This window comes from Condylura cristata, unplaced genomic scaffold (assembly GCF_000260355.1).
Source record: "Condylura cristata isolate star-nosed mole 26May11 unplaced genomic scaffold, ConCri1.0 scaffold00006, whole genome shotgun sequence".
Classification (NCBI taxonomy): domain Eukaryota; kingdom Metazoa; phylum Chordata; class Mammalia; order Eulipotyphla; family Talpidae; genus Condylura; species Condylura cristata.
The window spans coordinates 59,086,549-59,101,573 of NW_004567107.1; the positions used below are offsets into that span (position 1 = coordinate 59,086,549).

Sequence of the window (15,025 nt, forward strand, 5' to 3'; positions counted from 1 at the left end):
AATTTTTTTTAGCTCTCAAAAGATATTTTGACTACTAACAATTTAAAGTCAGAAATAATTTTCTCTCAGAAAGTTGGTGGCATTGCCCTCTTGTCTTTGGGTTTCTAGTATTACTTTGATGCCTTGCCACACTATTTCTTTATTCTTTTGTCACTTGCCTCTCAATCTCAGTAGCTTTTAAAGTCACTTTTCAGAAATTTCATGATCTTGTATGAAAGTCAGTTTTTGTTGATAAAAATGAGTTTATATTCCTTGGTGTGTGTTTTCAATCTAAAAGCTACAGCTATTAGTTCTAGGAGATTTTATAAATTGTTACATGCTGATTTGTTTTTCTTCTTTTCAATCTTTCTAGAACTTCCTTAGTTGTGTGTTTGATTTCTTAGAATAATTTTCCAATTTTTTTTATCTTTGCTCTTCTGCCTTTCACTTCTGTCTGCTTTGCCCTGCTTTCTGGGAGATAGCCTCAGTTTTATCTTAAAATTACTCTGTTAAGTTTTCTTTCCCTGCCATCATTTTAATTCCATGAGTTCTTTTTCTCCTCTGAATATTGTCCTGTGTGTTTCTTTTCTTGCTATTTCTTAATTAATTTTTCCTTGAATGCCCTCTGTTGCCACAGGTTGTGCTTTTCTGGTTTAATTTGGTTAATGTCCTTTATAATAGAGGCCTTATTCATATATTTGTTATTGGGTTTGGAGCTTACATATAAAAGTCGGTGACTAAAAAGCTAATTGGAAACCGTATTTAGGAGTCTTACTGACTCTAGACCTTGTTGTAAAGCAGAACTTGTGGTGCTATTTGCTTAGGAATACCGAAATTACACTATGTTTAGCTCTTTTCTCTTGCTGGTTGGATTCTTCTAATCTACTGCCTAAACAGATAAAAAAACATGGCCAGGATTCTGAGAGCTAGTGAAAAGGTGGGCATATCTTAGCAGTATGTTGACTTATTCTCACTGTCAACTATATGTTTAGTCCCTTCTCCTCTGCTTATACAATAACCAATGCTGCCATTTTCTGAGCCACTAAGAGGTTCTGCCGTAGAAATTCTGGACCATTTAGGGGTTCAGGTAACTTTTCAACTTTCCCCCATGTCTGGCTTGGGGAAAATTTTGCTTTACCAGTCAATTCCACCTTAACTACGAGCTGCCTAGTTTCTTGGTTTTATTATCATTGCTCTTCCTATTCTCTTTGTTCTTGGAGTTTATATCCCTTATTACCTTTTATTTTCATTCTCATTGGGGTCTGGGCAGAAGTCAAAATTAATAGCTACATCCAACAAGACTTCTAACTTGAAATCACCCTTTGTTAGAGTAAATTCTTCTTGCTAAATAGTTATTTTCCATTTAATCATTTATTTATAACTGATGTTTCTTGTTCTTTCTTTTTAAAGTCATAGAAACTATGTTTCAACTGGGTATCCATTTGAATGGATATAAAGACATCTTTATAGTGTTTTTAAACATTTTGTCTTTGAACATTCTGATGGCTTTGTTACTATTGGTTACTTAAGATTTTTAACAAGAGTTAATTCCATCAGAGCAGAAAGTAGGAAAATTACTGAGATGAAACTTATTTCAAATTACTAAAGTTTGTTACCTCATTAACAAGGAGAAATTTATTGTTATTTCAATATTGGTTTGTTTTAGTTGACTTCCTGATTTTTTTTTTCAATTTATTGATTTACTTATGTATAGTCCCCTTCCACTTTTTTTTCTTTTCCTTAGTTAAATTGAATTTTTAGAAAAAAGCTACAGTTTCTTCTAGATTTTAGAACTTAGATATATCTCATAATAGGATCTCTTTTAAAGTAAGAAATGATATAAAATTAAAAAAATAAAGTAAGAAATTAATTCAAACTATTACTTACTCTACACCATTTCTTACAAAAGGGAGATGCCCAAAGTTATAAAAGGTAATCTATCCTTATTTAATGATCTTTAGGAATAAATATACAGCTTCTTTTGTGACTTATTTCGGTATTTTCAGTGATGTCATAAAGTTTATATTGTGATCTATGGCTGAATGATATGTTGGCAAATAAAGGATATGTACCTTCTTTTTTTTTCTGCCCAGAAATAAATAAGGTAGAGATCACTAAATAGGGTAGGAATATACAATATACAAAGATAATGAACTGAACCTAAGATTTGATGTGAAATAGGAACAGCTGAAGTAAGTAATGGAGGTCATGCAGAAATGTGGAGACAGAGGATTGTTCTGCAATACTTATATCATCTATTTAATACCAGTAATTATTTTTTCCATTATTCTACCAGAAATAAAACTAAGGGTTTAAGGAGTCTATTTTTTCATAATTGATTAATTTTAAAATTACCAGCAACTCAGAACTTAAGATAAATTCTAAACAAATAAGTGCTGAAGTTATTTTGGTTTGTTGAATAACATTGTTAAAAATCAACATGCTAATATATTACATTAAATTAGCCACTAGAATTCTGTGCTTCACCATACAGATGACCTCTTTTATCCAACATATCTACTTTGCTTCCCATTCCCATGTGGTAGCTAATTGGTTGTATAGTCTAATTTTTTTTTTTCCATTTGCTAAAAGTGTTTTATAATGGAAAATTTCAGGACAAAAAAAACTTGAAGAAGAATGGTACCCAGTATCAATAGTATCAACTAGTGGTCAATCTTTTTTCACCTTACGAAGTTGTTTTTAAGTTATTGTCACTACAAAATGTCTTGTGATGAATATACTTCAAAATAAAAAGATCTTATAAATTTGATTGGCTACATGAAACCTTTTTTGGTTCTGAAGAAAAGCAGTTATTTTGTGTTACATCATAGCTTTATTAGGAAAAGATTTTTTGTCCATGTCCTAGGTTTATAATTTTAAGGTCAGTTGCATAAAAATATAATCACATTTTTGGCTCTTCACTTTTTAAAAGCAAAGATCTGTTCTACAGACTTAACAAACTTAATTATCATTTTTTAGAAAATCAACAGCCACCACCAAACCTGTAAAACCTATAAATACATGGTATCTTACCTTCATTTTTTTGCTTTTGTCTCAGAAAATGGCATGCTAAGAGATGTGTTCTGTTTCTTCTACACCAGTTAAAAAAGAAAGTATGCCATATGATTACATTTCACTTTGTGTTAACCTTTGTACCTAGTGAACAGGTAATTAAAAAAAATGCTAGAGTTCCTTAGCAAAAGATTGACTACAAGAATAATTTCTTCAAATCATCTTTGACTTTTGCATGTAATAAGGTGGTTTGGGTAACTACCTTATTTTGTTTCTTTTTCACAGTTACTCTTGAAAAAATTTAAATATAAGTGGCTTGTGTTATGAATTAAAGTACATAATGATAGTTGATAATGCATACTTTGAAAGATATGTAACTAAGGTGATTTGAGTTGGACACAGAGGTAGTCTGGTTTTGGAACAATTCAAGTGAAACGATTTCACCAAGTTTTACTTTCCACTGAGTTTCAACTGTTGTTTACTCATTTTTATGACACCCTCATTGGTGATTTTACTGCCAAGTTATAATAGGTACAAAGTTCTGAAAGCATGGAAAGATCTGATACTTGGCCATTTTGTTGTCTTAAAAAAAATTCAGTTACCTTCCTTGTGCTATAATTTTCTCTCTGTGGAAGGAAACATTATCCAGCTTTGTTCCCATCTTCGTTCTAACTTCAGTAGACATTTTTGTTCCCATCTTCATTATAACTTCAGTAGACATTAGGCAAAAGTAAAAATGATTCATTGTTCGTAGTGAAGAATCATGGAGTTCAGAATGAGTTAGTTCCAGAAGATTCTTTTCACTATTTTTCTTTACCATGTTACTAATTGGGAGTAAGTGGCATATCATTGGTATTTCTTGTGATTATATAAAAAAGATGTTTATGGCCTTTGATTAATTTTATTACTGCTTTACAGGATTATATTTGTACTGTTCTTGTCTTCAGGAAAAATAACTTAGTGTTTTAAAATGTTTAAATGTAACTGATAATTGGGCCCTCCCTGGTAGAGCAGCTGTTAAAGCACAGCACTAAGAAGCTACAGTCACTTCAGCATGAGTTCAGTCCTGGCCAGAAGGTGATCCACATGTCACAGCAGACCTCTCCTGACCCGCCCTCTGCTCCCCTCAGCAGTCTACTTAATCTGTCTGTTCTGCTCCCAACTCCATCTCTGGTGAATCCTCCCACCGCCCCTGTACCCCAGTTCTGTATGCATAAATAAATTAATATTTTAAAAAAATGTAACTGATCATTTCTGGAATACCATTTACAATTAAAGCAATAGGTGATAGGAAATTTAAGTACAACATTATTAATCCAAAGTATTTTATTTTTTAAATAAACTTGTATTGTGAGTTTCCCCAGACTCCAGTTCAGTTGGAGCTGTTTTGCTTTATATGACATGTTATGAAACATTTCCATAACAAAGAAATCTGTCTTATGATATTTGAAAACTACTCTAAAATTTAGCTGTCTTCATTGTCTTGAGGATGTGATAATAAAAATTGTAAATGCATTCTTATGTACAAGTCTTTCAAAATTTTCTTTGTTAATATTGTTAACAAAAATCTATTTTTTTCTAATGAATAGAGTGGATAGTAAGGAAATAGAAGAATTTGGGAATTGAAAAGGGAGCGACATAAATCTGAAGTGATCTGTCCAAATTTTGTACAAGCCAAATAGAATTTTTTTTTTAAAGATTTAGTTATGCATAAGAACTGGGCACAGGCCAGAGGTGCCGGGGGAGTGAGCGGATTCACCAGAGACAGAGTGGGGAGCAGAACAGGCAGATGGACAAAGTACACTGCTGAGGAGAACAGCAGGCAGGTCAGGAGAGGCCATGTGGATCACCTCCAGGATGGGGATCTAACTTATGCTGAAGTGGCTTTAGCTTCTTAGTGCTGTGCTTTAACCCACTGCGCCATCAGGGATGGCCCCAAATAGAATATTTTTGTACAATTACAAGGATTTTTCTATCACAAGCTATTGTTAAATAAATTTTCATGTCCTAAAGTTTAAGTTGAACTGACCTTGGTAAAATTAACTTTGTACCCCCTCACTTTTGATTTCAGGAAAGAAAAACAAATTAGAAGTGTGGAAGAAGAGATTGAACAGGAAAAACAAGCAGCAGATGGCATTATCAAAAATATGTCTCCTGAAAAACAAGTCAAGTATATAGAAATGAAAACTGCAAATGAAAAATTGTTGCAGGTAATACTAATTTTACTTACTCTGTTCAGTCTTGCTACTAAAAGTCTGAACATGGGAATATAATCAACAGTTTAAAAATACCTATTGATCAAAATATTCATTTTTACAAGATCAACAGATTTGTCTGGACACTTACATTTGAGAAGTCAGATCAAATTTTCTTAGGCTGCATAAATGACCTAGTTTTTGCAATATTATATGCATCCTTAATTTTTACATGTAATAGATACAATTTTTTAAAAGATTTATTTATTTATGCATATAGAACTGGGGTACAGGCCCAGAGGATTCACCAGAGACAGAGTGGGGAGCAGAACAGGCAGATTAACAAAGTACAGTGCTGAGAGGAGCAGCGGGCGAGACAGAAGAGGTCTGCTGTACCATGTGGGTTACCTCCCTGGCCAGGGATTGAACTCATGTTGAGGCAGCTGCTGCCAGCTTCGCAGTGCTGTGCTTTTAACCCATTGTGCCACCAGAGAGGGCCCTAAAGACAATTGTTTCTATAATGATGTTTTAATAGAAGCAGCAAAAGACCTCATGAAGCAGAAGTATATGGACATTTACCTCTTTACTTCCTTCTAAGCAGTTTAAATTTTTTTCCTGCTATGTCTTTGGTTTGAACAGTGACTATCCTCTAACCGTGATACTTATGTAAGTAATATGCCTAAGTGGAATATTAAGAATTGTCCTATATTAAGTTGTGGTTATGAGTCATATTCACATGGTAGTATCCTTTCATGCCCAGATATCCCTTAACCAAATGGTTAAAGAGAATTAGTCCCCACAAATGCCAGTTTTGAATGTAGTTGTAGTTTCTTCATCTTCTTTCATTACCAATTTAATGTAACTTATCTGACAGAATTTATAAGCCACAGTGAAACAAGAAGAAGGTTTATTATAGAATTTTAAAATACATAGTTATTCTTTCACAGAAATTCTGAATGAGTAGTAAGTTCCATGGCCTTATCTCTTATCCTTGTAAATTGGTATAACTCTTGGTTCTAAAAGATATTTGGGTAAAGATATGAAAATACAGTTTAAAAGATCAAGAGTAAAAATCACAACTTTAAACAATGCCATTGTTAATTGGAAGACTTCTGATATTCTTTGCACCAAATGATAATTCACTGTGAATAGGTCTGTCTACCTTTGACAAGTTCATAAACTACTTTTATATGTAGATCTTGGTAAGGTTTTCAGGAATAGTGGAAGAAAGTGGGCAAAAGGGAATTAAAGAACATTAATAAATTCTAGTAAACTTTTCAGATACTGGTTCAAATTGTTTACAAAATTTATTTTGCTACATCCATATTTGAAATTTTGAGAAACAAATATTCTTCATGCTGTAATTTTCATTTGTGTTTGCTCTTTTCCCTTGTTCTTAGGAACTAGATACACTCCAGCAACAGCTAGATTCACTGAACATGAAAAAAGAGAGCCTGGAAGCAGTAAGTACAAAATTAAATAGGATTCTTACATTACTTAGTCACAAAAGATAATTTACTCAAGTATAAATATTATTAGAGTTCCTTCAAGTACATACTCATTTAGCAGTTTACTAAAAAGATCATAATCTTTTTTCTCCATTCAGGACTATGCAGCCTCTTGTTTGATAAGAAATTAGATTTAATTATTGAGTATTTACTATGTACATAAGAACTGATAAAAATTTTTTATTTAATAATCGAATTTTCATTTATTGCAATAATGTTGATTTACATCACAGCATATTTCTTAGTTTTATACTTCTACATTTGTATGTGTTTTTTACCATACCTACCACCCAAACCCTAGTAATCCTTCTCTGGCCACCACTCTGCTTTGCTCCCACTCCATTACCCCTATTACATCCCCTTTCTGACAGTCTTATTCATAGTGATGAAGTAATCTCCTTTCTTCATCATTTGGTTTTCGTCTCTGACTTGTGTGTCCTAAAGATGTGAAAGCAATCATTTGTTTTTTTATTGGTTATTGAAAGTGGTTTTTAATTCATAAAACAAAATGTTTATTTTTTAAAACAAATTGAAGAAGTTGAAAGTTTAAAAAACTTAGTCTTTTTTCCCCATTGGTCTATTCTTAATTTTATTGACTACTTACTATGTTTTTCCAAGCTATTTATGTCTGTCACCAGTATTTTTACTTAATCTTCACAACAACCCTATAAACCCATTATTATTATGGAAAATCTCAAGTCGAATTTACACTTGAGATGCTACCTACAGCTGTTTAGTTTGTGTTTTAATACCTAATTTCTCTTGACTGTCTAATCACAGCAGTTCTTAAAGATCTTCCTTTATTATTTCAAAGTACTACATTATATTATACTTATAACTGTGACACAACTTGGATAGACTATTGTTTAGGGGATTATTGACAACATACATTTTTTGCGTAAGATAAACTCTAGCTCTGGGTATAAAGGTACATATTTGTAGAATGATGTGAAATTGTCAAATTACTTTCCAAAAAGGCATTGTGTTTTCAACTCCCACAGTTTATGAGAATGCCTTTTGTCCACTGTATTCATTAAAAGCAGGCATTATCTGTCTTTTCATTTTGTTACTTTAATAGGTAAAAATTACTATTTTGTTTTAATTTTTATTTATTCATGAAGTATTCCTTTATACATTTATTGGACAGTGTATGAGTTATGAACTTTTTTTTATGCCCTTTGCTTGTCAGTATACTGTTTGTACTCCAGAACTTTCCTACCTTCCCAAGGATTAAGTAATTATTTTGAAAATAGGATCGGTGATACTATAGATTAATGAGATTGCTGACAAGAAATAAGACTTGGCAGTTTAGTTTCCATTAGAAAAGTGTGATGGTCTTGGATTTAGTTTTTGTACTGATGCCTCTGTTCTTTGGTATTGGTTGATGTGTGGCTAAAATAGCATTTTAAAAAATTGTTATATTCTCAAGTCAAGGAAATGCCAGTCATTTAATTTTTGCCAGATATTATTTATTTACTTATTTTTGGACTTTTCTAGAAAGTATGCCAAATACCAGTCAACATATTTATTGAATATCTACTCTGTACACTCTACTATGCTAAACATTACCTGTAGATTTACCAGGGTGTATGTAAAAAAAATAAGGTAAAAGATCAACATGAGGTAAAGTCCTCAGGAACACTTTATAAAGATGCAGTTTAAACAACTCCATAGAATGGTTAAACAAATTAGATGGGAAAAACTATGAAAGGGATACCTCAAAATGCATTTCTTATACCTGTATCATGCCGTTGAATTCAAAGTTAATCCACTACTTGAACTGTATTTATAACCCTTTCCTATAAACATTTCCTCTTGTTCATTTTTTCTTTTTTAAGATTCCTTCTTTTTTGCTTGCAAAAAAAGATGTTTCTTCCCTCTTAAAAATTTAGTTTTATTCATGTTGTGAATCTGATGTCATCATTAGCTCTTTGTTAAAAAATATTATTTAGATTTCATATTCTTGGTTTTCTCATTTACCAAACATGAAAATCTACAGTTGCTTTGAGAATTGTTATGTAAAGAACATGGAGTACATTGCCTTGTTCAAAATGAGCACTCGATAAGTAACAGCTTCCAATGTTATTTTCATCATCATCATTGTATCATTGCCACCACCATCCACAGTCCTAGCTCTTTTAATTACTTAGTAGATGTGTCACAGCCCATATTTTCTCTTGGTGAGCAGGACAGCTGCAAATATATGTAATTATTCTAATTGACTGTATTAGTTTCTAGTGCTCCTATAACAAAGTATAATAAACTGGAGGCCTTAAACCAACTTACATTTTGTCACAATTTTAGAGGCTAGAAGTTAAAAAATCAAGATATCAGCAGAACCATTCTTCTGAGCCATCCTTGCTTTCCTAAGCCTCTGTTAGTGGCTGTCAATTCTTGGCTTTCCTTGACATCACTGTAGTCCCCGCGTCTTCCCAATTTTTTCCTTGTTTATCTATAGATCTCTTCTTCTCTGAAAGGACAGCAGTAGCACCAGATTAGACTCCAGTGTAATGACTCATCTTAATTTGTCTAAATCTGCAAAAACTCCATTTCCAAATTAAGTCACAATCACAGGTACTAGAGACTAGTAGGACCTGTATATCTTTGGAGAAGACACGATTCAACCATAATGTTGCATGACTTATTTCAAGGAAAAATAACTCTTCTCTAGAGCTCAGTTCTTTGGATTTTAAATTGGTTATTGTGGTTAAAGTTGTACATACATTGTGACATATTCTTTATTATCTTACCGTTCAAGTATTATATTTAGAAAAGTATGAAAATACATTTTTATTTCAGCTTAGAAATATAATTTTTAGCATTATTGAGTATTATAGATGCCTGATATCTATTTAAAGATGCTGTTGGTTTAAATTTACCCTTATTCCTACAAACAAAAACCTATTTGCAAATAGTTTTGGATAAAATACTAATTTTTTGTTCCTCTCAGGAAATAGCACACTCCCAGGTAAAACAGGAAGCAGTATTACTGCATGAAAAACTTTATGAATTAGAGTCCCATCGAGATCAAATGGTTGCAGAAGACAAAAGCATGGGATCTCCAATGGAAGAGAGAGAGAGATTACTCAAGCAGGTTAAAAAATATATATTTATTTTAACATATCACAATTTAGAAAATGATTGATTTAAGGCATATCAATTGGAAATCAATAAGTTTGTTATCTTCAAAAGTGAAAAGTAAGTTTCACCTAAATTAATAGGAACTACTTTACCAAGACAGTATAGGAAAAAGTCATTTTTCACATAAACTGTTTTTTTTTTTTTTTTTTGAGTTACATCCTAATTTTATATGGTCTTTATGAATGGTTTTGTGTCCTCTTAAAAAACAGTTGAGATTTCTTTTTTGGTCAGTAAATACTTATATAATCATGTTGAGACCTGTTTCATTATTTGTTTTGGGTTTCATATTTAGAAAGTAAAGTGCCCGAAGGCTAATAACGTCTTGTGACTATTACAGTCAGTGCCTCCATGAAGTTAATGGGATTAAAGTGATTTATGAGATCATAGTATATCAGAATGTCATGTCCCATGTTCTCAGTACTTTATTACTATCCCAACGCTGGTTTCATTTATTTATTCATACAGAAACTGAGGTGTATACAGGCCAGAGATGCGAGGTGGAGGGTGAGGGTAGGGTGAGAGGATTCACCAGAGAGAATGGGAAACAGAACAGGCAAATCTGCTGAAATACACTGCTGAAGGGAGTAACAGATGAGGCAGGAAAAGTCTGCTTTGCCATGTGATTTGAACTCCTGCTGCAGTGGCTAGTGAGTGATAGCTTGATAGTGACGAGATCTGTTTCATTATTTGGGTTTCATATTTCGTTGCACCACTAGGGAAGCCCCCAAGGCTGGTTTTAATCTCATACTAAGTTATAATTAGTTTATTGTTTATCCTGAGACATCCTGACTAGAGAAGCCCTTAGAAGAACAACATACATATTTAGGGATGGCTCTAATCAGGGACTTAAAACCTAGTGGGTTTAGAAGAACTTTGGGAATCAACTCAGGAACTGTTTAAGTATTAGTATCATTCCAAAAAGGTATAAAATGTAGAAACTCTGGAGTTTCTTTTAAAAAAATTCATTAAAAGCAGGGGAGGAATGTGACTTCAGGCTAATATTGCTAGATAAAACACATAACAATTATTTAAATTTGAGTTTCAAATAAACAGTGAACAATCTTTGAAAATAAATGTGTGTGTGTGTGTGTGTGTAATGTAAGAATGGTGAGTATATCCCAGATATTATATAATCTATTGTAACCTAAATTTATTTGCTTATCTGACATTCAGATATAATAGGGATTGCTAAATTTGTGAACCAAGTCTAGAGGGAATAGAGGAGACAATGATCAGAAATCCTAGAGGTTTATATAAACTGATCCAGACCTGAAGATATGTTACCTTCTTGCTGCCTCTTGGAAAAAGGAAAAAATCTGTGAACAGCTCCTTGAGGAAGAGACTATATTTGACATTTTGGATAACTTGCTTTAGAAGTTTGGCAGGGGCTGCCCTGGTGGCGCAAGGAGTTAAATCTCAACACTATGAAGCTATCATTAGCCACTGCAACATGAGTTCAGTCCCCACTAAGGGAGCTAATAATCCACATGGCACAGCAGACCTCTCCTCTCCCTCTTCTCTCAGCAGTGTATTTCAGTCAATCTGTCTTTTCTGCTCCCCACTGTATGGAAAATCCTCTCACCCCTCCTTCTCCCCACACAGACACACCTCTCTTCTACAGCTTAGCTTTTGTATGCATAAATAAAACACAAGGGGCTATGGTGATGGTTCACGGTGAATTGGTGGTGGAAATATTATGGGGAATATACAATGATATAAAAGATACAAATAAATTAATTAAAAAATGATTTAGAAATTTAAACAAGTTTAAGTAAAACAAATCTTTAAAAAAATAGTTTGACAGTAAGTTGTATTTTTTTTTAATACTGTTGTGCATTTATGACTTTATAGGTTAAAGAAGATAATCAAGAAATAGCTAGTATGGAACGACAGTAAGTACTCAGTTATACTAAGATTTTTTTTAATCCATTTCACATTTTTTTTTAAGATTTATTCATACAGAACTGGGATACAAGACCAGAGATATGGAGAGTGAGAGGATTCACCAGGGACAGAGTGGGGAGCAGAACAGGCAGATTGACGATGTACACTGCTGAGGGGAGCAGTGGGCAGGCCAGGAGAAGTCTGCCACGCAGTATGGGTCTCGTCCTGGGCAGGCGGGGATCGAACTCATGCGGAAGTGGCTTAAGCTTCCCAGTGCAGTCAGTGCTTTCACCCGCTGCGCCCCATTTCACATTTTTTTTTAAATATTTATTTATTCATACAGAACTGGGGTACAGGCCAGAGATGCGGAGGGTGAGAGGATTCACCAGAGACAGAGTGGAGTACAGAACAGGCAGATTGACGAAGTACACTGCTGAGGGGAGCAGCGGGCGGGTCAGGAGAGGTCTGCCTCACCATGTGGATCTCCTCCGGGGCAGGCGGGAATCGAACTCATGCGGAAATGGCTTAAGCTTCTTAGTGCTGTGCTTTAACCCCCTGCACCACCTGGGAGGGCCGCATTTCACATTTTTAAAATTATTTTCTAAATGTATAAGAGCTGCCCATTGTTAAAATTTTTTCAATTGGTTCACATTGTTAATTTGATACACCATCCTTGGTATTATAGGGGTTAAAATCTCAGCGCACTATTGCCAGTTACTGCAACATGAGCTTGATCCCTAGCCAGGGAGCTGATCCACATGGCTCAGCAGACCTCTGTGTCTTGCCTGCTGCTCCCTTCAGCAGTGTATTTCAGTAAATCTGCCTGTTCTTCCTCTATGTCTGCTTTCTTCCTCTATGTCTGCTGAACATTCTCACCCCTTACCCCCCAACACTTTTGGCCTACAGTAATTCAGCTCTTGCACGCAAAAATAAAAATAAGTCTTTTAAAAAATTGATGCAACTTTCAACCTTAAAGTTTTAAATATTGCTTTGTTTAGATAAGATAAGAGACATTGCATCATGTAGATGCTTATGCATATCCAGTTGTAGCACCATTTGTTGAAATAGTCTTTCAAAAAATATTATTTAATGTTCTCTCCCCATTTGTTTGTCACTTTTGTGAAAAATCAGTTGTATAGAGAGACATGGGCTTCTTTCTGGACTCATAGTTCTATGCCATGGCTATATATGTCTATCCTTCTTGCAATACTACACTGGCTTGATTACTGTTAGTTTGTAATAAGTATAACTGGTTTTTGTTACAGTTTTAACTGACATAATCTTCTGATTTCCAATTTTTGAGACTAATTTCCCAGTTTAGGTCAGTTATATAAGCATACAAGAAATAGACTGCTAAAGATTTTCATTTAATATCACAAATCCACTTTAACATGTAGGAAATGGTGTGCTATCAAAGTTGGCAACCTAACATACTCAGAATACACCATATGCCAAATAGGAATCATTAAAAGTATTTAGAAAAACTTTCCCATATAAATTTATATTACTAGCCTCAGAATAGATCACAGTGCTTCTAGCCATTGTTCATGCAACTTAGAAAAGATTTAAGATTTCCTAAAATCATCTAAGTATTTTTACTGAACGTCTTAATGAGCAGTCATGAATTCATTAACTAATATTTTCAACAGGTTAACAGATATAAAGGAAAAAATAAATCAATTTAATGAAGAAATTAGACAACTTGACATGGATTTAGAAGAACACCAAGGTAATTTTTTTTTTTAATATAGATTAATCGATCTGCATCGTTATTGGTACAGTACTAACTTGAGCCTTGGGGACTGTTTGCTAGGAATTTATTGTTTATGACAATATATATTATATTTTATAAGAGCATTAACTTGAAATAACTTTATATGGTGATATAGTGACAAAAATTAATTTTGCTTTGCAAAGCAGTTTTTAAAAAGAGCATAAAGTTTTTAAATTTTATACATTTTAAAGTTATATTTTCTTAATGTGGTCAACAGCTCATTAACTGTTTGGTGATACAGTTCATGGAGGATCAGAATGTTGCAGTCAGCTATCTTAGTACATACATATTTGGTACATAAATTTCTGTAGGATAAATTGCTTTAAATGAACTTTTAAATAGAATGTAATAGTTACATGTTTTTTTGAAAATTTCTTTACAGAAAAGGTTCCATCATTTCCAAAACATAATATATGAAAGTGTTTCCTCACCAATGCTTATAAATTTCTTAGTTTTTCCAGTCAGAATATACTTTTCAGATAGTTTTCTAGTCTAAGGCTTGAATTTGTACTGCTACTTTGATACACAAGGTGGCGCTGATTTTCTTGTCATCCGCATAGACTACAGTTAATAGAGTTACCTAGCTCTCCAAGAGCATTTTTGAGTATTATAACACACTGAAAGTTATTCCTTTATTTTTAGAATATTATTATTCCCAAAGGTTTACTACATTGTAAAACTTTATATTACAAGTTTAAATATATAACTGCTAATGTTATAAATATGTTATCATAATAGCAGTACACTAAAATCACTTGATAACTGTTTTAAACTCTGAATTAACTTCCCACCGCTTATTTTATCATTCAAAAGCTTTTTCCAAAAGTATTAAAGATGTGAAACAACACTTTACTTTGACTGGTTTGTTGGATCCTTCAAACCCAGAGTTCCAATGTCTAAGTTAGGAGCTTTTATTCTGGTTGTATCAGGTAAAACAGAATTAAGGGGAGAAAAACAAAAACATGGTAGTTTTGTTTTAGAGCAGTTTCTGAAAACAGAATTCACATCTGAAATGTGCTATTTTAATGGCCAATCATGGATATGGTTTACTTAACCTATATATGCTGGTTTTCTTACCCTTAATGACAGTATCTGCCTACTTGTTAGGGTTGCTCTGAGGCTTAGATGAATGGAATGTGTATGTTTGTGACCCACAATAGCACACAGTTTCAAGATGCTCACCAGTATAGCTTATTGGCAATTTTTATTAATGCTATTTATTTATAACAAAACTCAAATAACGTCTTAAGATTAACTGAAACACATTCTTGAAAATATTTTCCCCAGGATATACAAAATAACCTATTCAATTTCAAATTGCAATCCCATGTTTCAGATGGTCTCTAAACATTGCATTCTGTAGTTTCTCAGAATATAGTCAATGAAGAAGAATGGAATCCTAGCTTATTTTTCACTTGGAAGGTTGTTTAAATTATATTTTATGTCTTTTGTTAGAATAGTGGTATCATCTTTACACTGGGCTCATCAGAAACATCTGCAATTTGTTAGGAATAAGAATTCTTGGACTTCAC

The 15,025-nt window shown here is 33.2% G+C and overlaps 1 protein-coding gene across 1 annotated transcript in view; it reads left to right on the forward strand.

The window, feature by feature from the left end:
• The window catches only part of IFT74 (intraflagellar transport 74), a 60,557-nt gene that overhangs the window by 22,632 nt on the left and 22,900 nt on the right, over nucleotides 1–15,025 (forward strand). Inside the window, exons 9-13 of the mRNA XM_004677702.2 lie at nucleotides 5,063–5,201; nucleotides 6,587–6,649; nucleotides 9,645–9,788; nucleotides 11,687–11,727; nucleotides 13,369–13,448. Of these exons, the coding sequence (XP_004677759.1) occupies nucleotides 5,063–5,201; nucleotides 6,587–6,649; nucleotides 9,645–9,788; nucleotides 11,687–11,727; nucleotides 13,369–13,448 (467 nt within the window). The remainder of the gene's footprint in view (nucleotides 1–5,062; nucleotides 5,202–6,586; nucleotides 6,650–9,644; nucleotides 9,789–11,686; nucleotides 11,728–13,368; nucleotides 13,449–15,025) is intronic.